This window comes from Neolamprologus multifasciatus, chromosome 19, assembly GCF_963576455.1.
Source record: "Neolamprologus multifasciatus chromosome 19, fNeoMul1.2, whole genome shotgun sequence".
NCBI classification, from domain to species: domain Eukaryota; kingdom Metazoa; phylum Chordata; class Actinopteri; order Cichliformes; family Cichlidae; genus Neolamprologus; species Neolamprologus multifasciatus.
In genome coordinates this window covers 24,870,509-24,883,674 of record NC_140457.1, presented here as the reverse complement: position 1 = coordinate 24,883,674, position 13,166 = coordinate 24,870,509, and the positions used below count along the sequence as shown (strand labels likewise).

Sequence of the window (13,166 nt, the reverse complement as noted above, 5' to 3'; positions counted from 1 at the left end):
CTCAAAGCGACAGGCTGCAAAGAATTTTGTATGTATTACATAATATTTATCATTATTTGCTGTACATTGCACACCTATCCCAGCTGTGATAAGACGAGAGCAGAGCACACCCTGTCACAGGGCTAGCATGTTGGGAAATAAGCTATTATTATTATTATTATTATTATTATTATTATTATTATTATTATTATTGTAGTAGTAGTAGTATAGTAATTGCAAGAGCTTTAACAAGTGAAGTAGACACGACAGTCATCTCTTGACATGTTCCCTTGTGGACATGTTGAGATGTGGTTATTTCCACATATAGGGCAATGCTCTCAACTGATTACCAAAGTTTGCCCATTTGTGATTTTAAGGCTGTAAAAAGCAACAAAAATCAATCATGGTCAAGGATTTTCAGCCACGCTGACCTCAGCTAAGAAAGGCCATTTGTTAGTTTTTGTTGGTTTCTGTTAAGGTTACTAAAATGTGTAAGAAAAGACCAGTGCAGCTTAACAACTGAGCACAATCAATAGAAAGCAAAGATTATCTTTGCACTAAGTGACACAGTGTCAGCTACAATAACAGGTGACGCAATGGCTGAAGGTCACAGGTTTTATTCTTCTAACAAGACTCCTCAGTCTCAGTCTCCTGACTAACAGACAGAGTGTAATATATATTAATGCAGTAATGAATATAAAATTAAATATAAATTTTTAATGATAATGAATATTTTAAATAACTAACCTTTGTAATAAGCCACTTCACTTTTTGAGGGTCTGTTTTGGCCATTTTTTTAAAAAATGATGGGGGTGGGGGTCACCCCCATCATCAACCACATGAAGGTTTCATCATTACATCTTCCCTGTGTAACATTATTAAAACATCTAAGTACTCAGATGATAACACTGAAAACCAATGCTGAGTAGCTGATTCTTGCCCCTGAGGCAGCACTACATCTGAAGTGGGACACCCAGAAACATCAGTTTCTAGCATCAGTTTCTAAGTAAGAATACATTTTCTTAAAAAACAACATAATTCTTTCAATTTCAACATTATTTTCAGCAAGTTTTTGTATTTTTATATACAGTTTACACTAGTTTAGGATTTTTGAACATGCTTAGTGTTTTCATTCTTTATGAAAACCATGTTTGTTTATAAAGTTTTTGTGAGACAGACCAAAGAATGTTATATTCAAGTCTCTTATGAGGATGAGAATTTAAAGCTGTTTCTAAAATTATAAAATTGGTTTGTTCATTTGCTTTGTATAAAAGTTTAATATTTTTATTTTATTTTATTTTTTATTTTTTACACAACTCTCTGCCCTGGTGGTAATGTCTGTATCAAAAGCCAGATTTGCAGCAATTTAAGCATAAACATGAAGTTCTACAAACCCAAATGACAAGAAACAGAGGAGGAAAGAAAACATGCTTTTATTGTGGAAAGAGTGATGGTCCTGCACTCCAAAACACACGTGAGCACTCAGAGATTATTAATACACCCAGTTCTCATGGAAAATCAAATGAATAAGAACACTTAGTAAGCCCTTACCTCTCCAGCAGACCCTTGGGCTAAAAGCTCAGGTTGATTAAAAGCTAATAAGTGATCATTTCATTATTCATCCATTAAAGGCAGATAAAAAAAAAAAAAAACATCTACTTATGTCAATTACAACATTGTAAGGTTTACAGTGATTGCTTTGCTCCTAAGAAAAAATGCCAAGTGAAGTTGGTAACATATTTCAGTAGTGATATATTTCAGGTTTTTCTTAGATATGTAGCCAAACTAAGAGCATTCTATTTTATATAATAAAAAATAGAGATTATAAGTCAGTAAAATGTATGCGGTGAATCTATCTGCTACTATCTGTAATACTTAACAGATTCTGTTCAAGTCTATATTTGGTGTAAGAATAAACTGAGTCAGGAGAAAAGCAAACACATTCCAGTTAAAGCAGTATTGCGTGTAATTATTACCAAAAGTGTACATAAAACATTTCTGCCTGTTCAGACTTCACACAGAAGTTATGCATTCAGTAGTGCTGGTCAGACACACTCCACAGTCACATCTTAAGGCCACAGGGTAGGTGTATGTTGGATCTACATTGGGCTGACAGTTTGGTAGTTTCACAGTCTCCAGCCGAGTCTCATTGTAAGTACAAACCCGCTGATAGGACTCAATGAAGGGAGGCTCCAGGATTGGCTTCTGTAAAAAAACAAAAATTAATTTATTTTGTTTTAAATTTATTTATCACTTTGTTGTAATACTGTCAGGGTTCACTGTATGGCAGGCAGGGTTGGAGCCAAACGCTAAAAAAAAGCAGGTTTATTGCTGAGAACTTTCAAAATAAAACAGGAATTAACAAACACATGACACACTGACAGAATCTATATACAGGCAGACGCACACTGTGCACACTGTGATTATGGTATTTAACCGCTTGTAAAGTGTCCTTGTGTGTCTTGAAAGGTATGTATAAAAGTCTATTATCATTATCATATGCATACTATATATATATATACACACACACAAATACTGGTATATGGCAGCACCCATGTATTTATGTAGGCTTTTCTGTTCTCATTCTCAACTGGATAACAAATAATGTGTTTCCAACTGTCGTGGTTGTTACGCTCCCTCTTCCTTCCTCGTGACTAACATATCTGAGTGTTTTGTATGCTAATTAGTGCATGCAAGCCCATGTTCCCGATTAGTGGCTGCATATGTTCCACATCGTACCTTTCATCCTCATTGCTGGTTGGACCAGTGGCCCAATCCTGTCCTTCAATTAACATGCAGACTTAATCAGTGCACCTGTTTTTAAAGGGAAGCCAAACTATCACTGAGTGCTGCTGTGATTTACTGATGTGTCTCATTCTGGTGAAGGTTATGTGTGGCTTTGTACTTTGTTTTTGCAATAAGTGTAAAGTCTTTGTGCGCCTCATACAAATGCAGTCTAGTTCTTTTTGCTCCATACCTGTGTTGTTGTTGTATTTTAAGACATTGACAAAATCCATGAATAAGGAGGCTGTGCTTTCTTTATCATTTCATATTAATGATAATTCTTTCAGCTTGCCAAAGAAAGCTGCTCCAGTTAGCTTCTATATTCCAAGCTGTGTTTGATGGGACATTTGTGACACATCCTCACATTACATTAAACACCTTCAGTGTTCCTCAAATACTTTATAAAATGACAATAGTTGATCTTGATTCTATTTTCCAAAGAATGCACAAATGAATGCAAATCTTTTGCAGCTGTTTACGGTTCCGTGGCCTGCACGTCACAGATTTAACCCCCGACCTCCTGGTGTCTGTCCTCAGACTCTCCCTAAAGCAATACATCAGCTCCCTCTGCTGTGCCCTGACCTCCCTGTGGGGGAGAACAGAGAAAAAGATGAGGCTCTTCCCTGAGGCGATCCAAAGAGCAGAACAACACAAAGCTCTGCTACGCTGCAGTAATAAAGCAGAGAGAATCATAAGCTTTCTAATGCCTCCCGTCACTGAATGCAATGTTCCGGATGAAACTTGAGATTTCACAGCGTCTTTTTTTTCATAATAGTATATGGTGACTTCTGAAATCCAATTGTGTCTCTCATGCTCTTGAGGCATTGTGGAGGAAACCTCTGCTGTCACTTCAATCTCTGGATTCCACGCTGCTTCCTATTCCTGCAGAATGTTAACTCAATTTTAGCACTCCAAAAGTCTTCTGTCTGTATTCATTCTTATGCAAGAGTTTCACTTCAGACAGCCACTCATTACTATGTGACAATAACTAGATCTTGGTAGGGTATTGCAAACACTGCATGTATTTTTCCCCTGGACATCTAACTACCTCACCATCTCATCCTCTATGTGTCTGTGTAGCAGCTCAATCCCTGCTTGCACTTGCAGCTGACCTTGGGAGAAAGCGAAAACAAATTTTCTCCACCCATCTCTCCATCTCTGTATCTACAGTATTCACTTCATCTGTCTCTGCCTCTCTCTGTGTTTAACTGTCTAAACCATTTTGTTCATCTTTTTTATCTATGCTGATAATTTAATTTTGAGTAAAGTTGTGAGTTATATCACCTCGTACTATAATCATATTCTTTCAGTCCCCCTTATCCTCCCTGTGTGTCTGTGCCTGGTACAGTGGCCCTTGTCCTCACCTCCCAGGTCTCACAGCGCCCCCAGCAGGCATCAGTGGTGACGTGCAGACTCCCACAGCCAGGCTTCCTGGCCAGGAAGGTGAACTCCCGGACTGCGCAGCCAATGAAACGCCGCAGGTTGATGGTTGACACACAGCTGATGTTGGACTGTAGAGAGATCCCGAGCAAAAAGCAACACAGAACCACAGCAGGCTTCCTGAGGAAGAGAAGGATTTGTGGACGTAAAGAAGGAGGAGTGATTTAAAGACTTTAAATAGGATTTGTGAGGGCATACTTGATGCAAGCGAGGAGGCTGACTCCCTAAATGCATGAACACATTTCTTTAGAGTGAGAGCATTCTGGCCTCTGCATATCGATGTGAAGCTGTCCCACTGCACTTTTTTTGGTGTCAGTTATTTGTAAGCTTGAAATAAAATCAATTAAAATGGAATCATAGGTGTTTACTGTAAATCTGTAATCTACCTTATCCAATTTTGCTTTTACATGGCCTAAAATGTATTTCCTATCTTGATAATATTCAGAATAACCATTCCATTCCTCTGTGCCTCAACCAGGACACGTTCAGCAGACTCAAAGAGCAAATAAAAGCAGGAAAAGTGCTACATCGTGTCTCTGCTGACATTCCACCTCAAAAATGTAATAAAACCCTAAACTTTCCAGTCAAGTCATTTCCTTTAGCACTTGACTTTAAATGAGTTTATTCTCAGTGTGCTTTAGCTGAGATGATACCTCTTTAGTTATCACTTTGTAGTATTGGGGTTTTTTATGCAAATGTTTTAGGAATGAAGCCCTTAACAGCTGTATTGTAGAGTGTGTCATTCATCACCTGAATACACAGCTAAGGACAGTGTCAGGCATCGGTCAGGTCTCTGTTTTTTTTTTTTATTAAATCACCTACATTCCTCTATAATAGAAGTATGGTCCAGTACTGGTCAAGAAATTATTGGAGTTTTAATCCTTAAAAATATAATTTTTCACTTTTGATAATTTTGTAATTCCTCTCATTTGATACATTGTCTGCCAAAAGCACACAACATGTTAAAAACTAGAGGTGGGAATCACCATACATCCCACGATACGATATTATCACAATACTTAACGCACGATACAATATTATTGCGATTTTTTAAAAATATTTTGCGCTATTCAGATTCTGTACATAAAGGTAAACTTTATCAATATTCATTTTATCTAATATCAAAGTCTCACACTCAGTCTTTCTCTCATTTCAGTTTTATTGTTGACAAACTGAAAATGCTAAACATTTTTTCTGTTTTGGTCCTACCATGTTAAAAGCATTAGTTATTTCTCAGTGTACTGTATTACAGTCTAGTCCAACTTAACTGAACGCAACCATCTGGTACAATTATAGCTATTCTGAACTATGCAATTTGTGAAAACTATGCAGCCCCTTCAGCAACGGAAGAATTTGAAAGTAAATTAAAACAAAATATAATTTTACATTAAATAAAAATGTTTTAAACTTAATTCAAATAAAACATGTCTTAAATTAACCCTCATAATGTCCCCCCGATTTCCATACAACTGGGGTGATCAGGGGTCAAAACTGTCCCCGCTTCATTTGAGTGTTTTTTAAAGTATAAAGTATAAATTGTCAATCAATTCAGTGTTACATCTTAGTTTTACTTAAGACCAACACATTAACACAAAATTTACCCAACATTTTACATTTTAGGGCCACCACACCTTGTTTACAAAAAATACACCCTGTTTTTTAAGCGAAAATAAAACAAGAAAATTAAATATTTAATTGTTTAGATAATTTTGACTATCTGACTAACTACAGAGTGCTGTATGTTGAACTTTAGTGAGAATTTTTTTTTGAACCATTTAAATTTTTTAAATGGCAGCACATAATCACACCTGTGGTCCTCAGGGGTCAAAAATGTCCCCACTTCATTTGACTGTTTTTTAAAGTATAAAGTATAAATTGTCAATCAATTCAGTGTTACATCTTAGTTTTACTTAAGACCAACACATTAACACAAAATTTACCCAACATTTTACATTTTAGGGCCACCACACCTTGTTTACATAAAGTACACTGTGTTTTTGAGCAAAAACAAATTGAGAAAATAAAATATTTAAATGTTCAGATAATTTTGACTATCTGAATAACTACAGAGTGCTGTATGTTGAACTTTAGTGAGAAAGTTTTTTTTGAACCATTTATAAATTTTATATGGCAGCACATAATCACACCTGTGGTCCTCAGGGGTCAAAAATGTCCCCATCTGGTTTGATTGATACTTAATTAATATGAAGTCGATTTTTTCCCCCACTTTTAATTAAAACTTAATTCAAACATTTTTAAACATTTTTTTTTATTCCATTTCAAATTTAAGTCTGATAAAAACCTCATAAAAATGATTTTTTTTCTTTGTTTTTGGGTAAAAAATAAATTAAATCATCAGTTATCGTGATTATCGTTTCACAACCAGAGTCGGTTGCTTTAACAGATGATCACAGACGGGTTTATGTCAAAGTTAATTTAGAAAGCTGTTTTTAAACTACTTAAAGTTTTTTACTGGCAGCAAATAATCACATCTGTTGTCCTCTGGGCTCAAAAATGACCCCGTTTGCTTTGACTGTTTATAAAGCAAGAAGTATAAAATATCATCCATCTCTGTGTTTCAAGGTTTTATTCAACTTTATTCCAACTCATTACCTGACAGTTTTCTATATTTTGGCATGATAGGACACCAGGGCATGAGTCTGAGTGAACACATGAGAGCCTGAAGCAAGAACAAAGGCGTGTCCATGTTTTACCCAAGTGCAGGAGGAAGCTCAGGTTCATTCCTCTGTACTGGTCCCATCAGGAGGAAGCTCAGGTTTATTCCTCTGCACTGGTCCCATCATGGACAGCTTTCTTTCTGCACTTGCAGGCCAAGGGTCATATACAGTAAACAAGTTGTTACAGGTGATTGTTTTCTTTTGGAAACCTTCTGCAATGTTAGGGACAACTGGCGTGTCCTGACTGCAGGAGACGGTTTGCCATCGTACACTAGCATGTTCCATGTACAGCTGGACCTGCATCACATGCTGCCCATGTTTTTATCTCATCCCTGGTTTACTTGGATGTTCTGTTGGACAGAGTCCTCTGAAGGGGACTTGGTGCTCATACAGTCAGATCAGTACCAGGGTCTGACATCACAGCAGGAGACACGCCCACTTGCTCCATACACCTCAAATGGGAGCACGTTTGTGTCATGAACGATGATCATCTATTGTGTCTTTATCAAGAAATGATATCCTTTTTGTGCTTCTATGATTAATCTTGTGTCACCTTTAAAACTACTCTACCAGACTCAGGATGTCATAAACTGGCCGTAGCGACTCTACTGGATGCTCGGCAGTAAGAATCAACACACACACATACGCCTACAGCTGCATTCGGTCCATTTTTCTTCCTCTCTCGTTGTCCCTCCTTGTTCGTCATTGAGTTGGCTGTAGAGCAGGTCATCTGCTGATTGGATGGTTGTTGGTTCAATCTCTGTGTGCTCTAGTCTGGAGTTCTTACCAAGGTGTCCTTGGGCAAGTTACTGAACCCCAACTTGGTCTCTGATGCATCCATTGGCATGTAAACGTTCAAAGGCAGAATACAAGCAGAATACACTGTGTGTAATGCTTTCAGTACTCGAGTAGAAAAGTAACTGAAGGAGTATGGGACCTGGCACATGTGCTTGGACTGTGGTAGATCGTCTTTCTCTGAGGCACATGAGAGAGTCATGCATCGTCTGACACTGGGAAGGATAGAAGACCAGATCAATGTTTCCTCACATTACTGCAAATATTCCTCTGTCTCAGCTGACTCCTCTTTCCTGCTTGATTCTTTGTCTTCATCATAATTAAAATAGAAGATGTGCAGTCCTCTGACACATCTTCTATTTCAGTTTCACATCCTGAAAATTCAAGAAACTTCAAGAAGCCCAGTCACTTTCTTTCCAAGCTCCTCAGACTACCAAGCCCTGGAGGCCTGAGAACCTACTTGAACATAGTTCAGATTCTTCATCACTTTCCTTCACTTCATAGCCTTCTTCCACTTCTGCAGGTGGGTGATGTGCTTTTTCAGAGAAAGGTTAACATGTGCTCTAAATATTGGCTATATTTTCATTATCTTCTAACCCTGGATCTTCCTGAACATTGATTCTCCCTCCTCATTATACTAGAGGACAATATGTGCTTTGTCCTGCTGCTCATTGCTTTGCACAACATGGTAAAAAAATGTATGCTCATCAAAGTATGCAAATCTCTAGTGCAATGGAGGCTTGTGAGCTACTTTCTGTGTATGTATTATTATAGGGTCGACCTTACAATACGAAGCACTTTGATGCGACTGTTGTTGTGATTCGGTGCTGTGTAAATAAACTTTCATTGAATATAGAGCACCTGCCTCCTCATTGTGCTGCCTGTTGTTGTTGTTGTTTTGGTTGTTATGACCAGTGCTTGACCCCACACATCAGTGATCCAAGATCAAAGATGTTTGAAAGCAGTATGTTGTGAAAATACGGCTCTTTGCAACACTTTGTACTTTGGGGTCATTTTTGACCCCTGAGGACAGCAGCTGTTATAAAATCCAATAAAAACCCCATAAATAAATCAAATTACTTAAAACTTATTCCAATCACGCATAGTATAGTAATGAATAACTTCTGTTATTTTCAGACCATTTAATGAATAAAAAACACATTTTTGATAGCAAAAGATTTCTTTAGAGGACAAAAATGACCCGTGGACATCACAAGGGTTAAAATAAGTAAACTGTCATGTTTATTGCTGCCATAGAAAAAATTAAACACATTTGGACAGTGAAGGAATGTCAGGATTCTTGTTCAGAAAAAGGATCAACATGCTCTGAAGTCAGAGCACAAAAACCTTTTTTGTAACAAAATATCGATTTCTGCTGTCCCTGTATCGATACATTATTAGCAAACAAAATATCACGATACTACACAGTATCGATTTCCCCCCCACCCCTATTAAAAACTACAGAGTTAGACAAATTAAGTTATTTGTAGAAACATTTATTATTTTCTGGACTTGTCACCAATAAACTGTTAAACTGCAAATCTGTAAATCTCTCACATTCCTGGTTATCGTTCAGGACTAAAACAAAAAAGTCCTGCTATTTTGACTGAACACAGTTAAGAGCTACAATCCTCGAAGTTAAACCTCGGAAAATAATCCTGCATGCACTCACCACTGTGGCTGTCTCCTTTGAAGGGTCATCTCAGCTGTAAATCGCAGTTGCAGTCTGGTTTCAAGCAGACGTTGAAGCATCTGAGTTTTTTGCTGTTTAATGAGCAGCTACTCTCGCTTTTTAATACTCGGATGTGAAATGATTTTTTGGCTGGACTGAATGAATAACATGAACCACAGTACTTGTCACTGATGGTTCCTTTGACCTGAACCATCTGCTAATGGATCTGGCAGTACAAGCCGAGGCTTTATATCGGCCCCTCGTCCTGCCAACCAGCAGCTGAAAACCTCACCTCGGTCTGCCTCTTCTCCTCCTGACTCTGTAAATCCCCCAAAGGCCCTTCTACCTGTCACTGCCCATCGAATTCAGCCACCAGCTTTTTCCCACTCCATTAGCTTGATTGGGGAGGCGTCTGCCCTTTTGTTCATAGTCGTTCGCGCGGAAAAGGGGGAACAAAACTCAAATGCAGTTCCTACCTGTGTCTACACTTACTCATTCAGGCTCAATTAGCTGGCTCCAGGTACAGACCCTGCTCCTGTTCTCACATGCCGACTGCAATTATTTCACCCATAAGCTCCTCCACAGCTGTCCTCCGCCTTACCCTGCTACTGTCTCATTCTCATTTTTTTTGTGTCATGTGTTTTGTTTTGGGGGTGGTTGTCCGTTTTTGTTGCTAGTGACACTCATCACACCACTCTAGAGAGCAACCTGGCCAAGTCTACAGGTTCTACCACGCGGTTCACTCAATTATGACGGAAAGGATACGTCAGCCCTCCCAGGAGTCAGTGACAGGAGGAGGAGAAGAAAGATGTGGAGACATGTAGAAGGGGATGAATTGCCTCATCAAGAAATTACCATCGTCAGGTACCCCTACGAGCGGCATGTGAAGCCAGTGGCGCAGAACTGTGCTCAAGTAGTTCAGGAAATGAATCTGTAGAAGTCGACTTGAAAGTTAAGGCCAAGCAATTAAAGTTAGATTAGAGAGAATATTGTGGAAGATGAGTCAGGGACAGGTTCACAGACTCTCTGTTCTCCTTGTCATGAAGAATTAGCCTTACTGAACAATGTGCAGGATGTAGAATAACAGGATGCATGTAATTGGATAACTTTGGTGGAGGTTAATTGTAATTCAGTACAAAGGGAGTAAAGCCTAGATTTCCAAAATCCAGCTTTTATGTAATTATTATATACTGAAAGTTTCCAGCTTCATTTTCTTGTCATTTAATTACAAGGATGCTCATCTTCTTTATTAATCAGTCCTGACTAAAATAACTGGGAAATAAGCAGAAACCAAATCAAATTCAAAGGCTAGTGTCTTATATAAGGGTGAGTGCAGAGAGACTGAAGCCAGCATGCGTGTGAGTGTTTGTGCAAGTGAGAAAGGAAGCTTCTGTAAGTGCAAACATGTAAAAACCCAATGAGATATTATTACAGCCAGTAGTTCAGCCCACGTATGTTGTCCTGCAGCTTTTGATAGTGTCACAGCTATTATTATTATTATGGTAGCATTATTAGGATTTCTTGCCAATGTTTGAATTCAACAGTGTTTAATTGTGAAATTTACATGGAAATAAAAATATAATTGCTTTTTGTAAAAATGAGCAGAATAAAGATAAATGAGTAATCCTAAATAGGTCTGGCATATCACTCATCATGCTCTTGTTTGTGATATTCAATAATTGTGTAAGTTTCTAAAATATAAAATATATCTTTATTAAAATTTTCTGTCCAGTTTACTCAGAACTTTTGTTATCTTGAGGAATCTCCAGGAATGACCTAAAGGTAATAAGTGGCAGTAGTGCTAAATATCTAAAGCAACAAACAGATCAACAGACTATCATGGGCAGTTATTTAAGTATGTTGTTTATTTCCATGGATTGTTTGGTTATGTAGGTAAACTGAAGGGTAATAAAAGCAGCCCATCCATGTCCTTAATGCTTTCCCAGTAATCAATACTCAAATCCATGCAATCAATCAATCAATCAATCAATGTAAACATCTAAAGGTTATTACGACTTTACTTAAAAGTATGAAATCCTGTGGGTTTGGCTGTAGACGTCAGAAGCCCTGACAGGAATAAGATGATGTTGTGCTGACCTCTGGTGCTCACATATAATATTAATATTTTTCAGTGATTTGAATGCAAATCATTCACTGAGTTATGCCATTTTACAGTGATATACAATTCTTTGGCAGATGAATCCTTTGAAATTATTTTCTCATTGTATGATTAGCTGAAACTAAATGAAAATATTGTATTTATAAAAACTATGACTTGATTGGGGAAAGATGTTGGTATTGCAGTACATCTACAACAGGGCAATAGCCCTGATCAATGCAAATAGCTGACCTGATTGGCTACCTCCCTGGACTTTTTTAGGGGGGAGGTAACAATGTTTAAAACAACAATAACAACAACAATAACAACAACAACAATAATAATATTTATAACAAGGTGCAATAATAATTAATGTATTGCACACTGTTGTTAATGTGCATTAACAACAGTGTGCAATACAAATACACTTATTCTTCTTTTTTATTACTAAGTTATTATACTATGTCATGTTGTGTATGTGTAGTGCCGATGTAGGACAGTTTTCCAATCTCATTGTACTACTGTACTATGTATGACTGTGCAATGACAATCAAGAGTTATCTTATCTTATCTTATCTTATCTTATCTTATCTTATCTTATCTGTTAAAATATCCAGTTCAATCTTTTGCAAATGTCAGATGAGTGGACCTTAGCTGTATTTCTAGACCGGTGAGCCAGTCTCACTAACACTAACACTCTAAAACATTTAACTCATATCTGATGATCAAAATAAATCATAATGTGTTTAAATTAGACTCATGAATTACAGAATTTGTACCCAAAAGCAGGGCATGGAAAAAGGTTAGAGTTAAACTCAGAATGCATCTTTCATAAGGTTGTTGAAGCAGTCCACAAAACAAAAGACTAATTCAGTCCAGCATAACAGCAAACACATGAGAACAGGTTAACAGCCACTGAGACAAAGGACTGAGAGGAAGACAGCTCTATATATACACAGAAGGGCAATAACAGGAAGTGGGCACGGCTGGGGAAAACAAGAAGCAAGTGCAGATAATCAAGACAATGAGACAGGAGTGAAAGTAAAACTAAACACAAGACAGTTAAGACAAGTAACCGCCAAAATAAAACAGGGTATGAGAAACGCAGATACATTAATAAACCTAGGGGAGGATTAGACAGGAAACACAGAGGAAACAAATTAAGCAATAAAACGAAGAAAAGACTCGAAAATACTCAAAACATAAAGATCAGTAAACAAAACTGTAATACCAAACGAAGAACTTAACTTCTAAGGTGTGTATACTTACCATAAAAAAAGCATTGCATGAGGAAAATTACATTTGATCACGAAGAGATCACACAATATCACCATATCCTGGTACATCAGTGGAAAATGTGGTGTTTCTTACTCACTGAGCTGAATGTGAATAAGTGCACAGCCAAATGTTCCTTTAAATAAAAAGAACGTTTAATTTTCATGTGTATTTTCATAAATTTTATTAAATAATTACTGGATCTGTGATGCATAATAGAAACTTATCATATCATCACCATACCATAGTCTCCTATAGTGCTATATAGCTCGTATTTTGCTAGGTTTATGTAACTTCTAGCTCAAACATGTTCCTTCTTTCATTTACACTGTATGGTCATGCATGACTACACCTCAGAAAGGATCTGTCAGTTCTGCATGCGCATGAGCATATATGTACATGTTGAAGCCGGACCTTTAACCAGGTGACAGCCATCAGAGCCAAA

At 37.5% G+C, this 13,166-nt stretch overlaps 1 protein-coding gene across 1 annotated transcript; it reads right to left on the bottom strand.

Moving 5' to 3' along the window:
- Window positions 1-1,304: 1,304 nt before the first annotated feature.
- Window positions 1,305-11,767, bottom strand: gphb5 (glycoprotein hormone subunit beta 5). Its single transcript, XM_085144268.1, has 3 exons — window positions 9,349-11,767; window positions 4,128-4,323; window positions 1,305-2,184 (listed from the first exon to the last, which is right to left on the bottom strand). The coding sequence occupies exons 1-3, from the start codon at window positions 9,426-9,428 to the stop codon at window positions 1,993-1,995; spliced, it is 468 nt and encodes a 155-aa protein (XP_085000394.1). The 5' UTR covers window positions 9,429-11,767; the 3' UTR covers window positions 1,305-1,992.
- Between the last annotated feature and the right edge of the window lie 1,399 nt (window positions 11,768-13,166).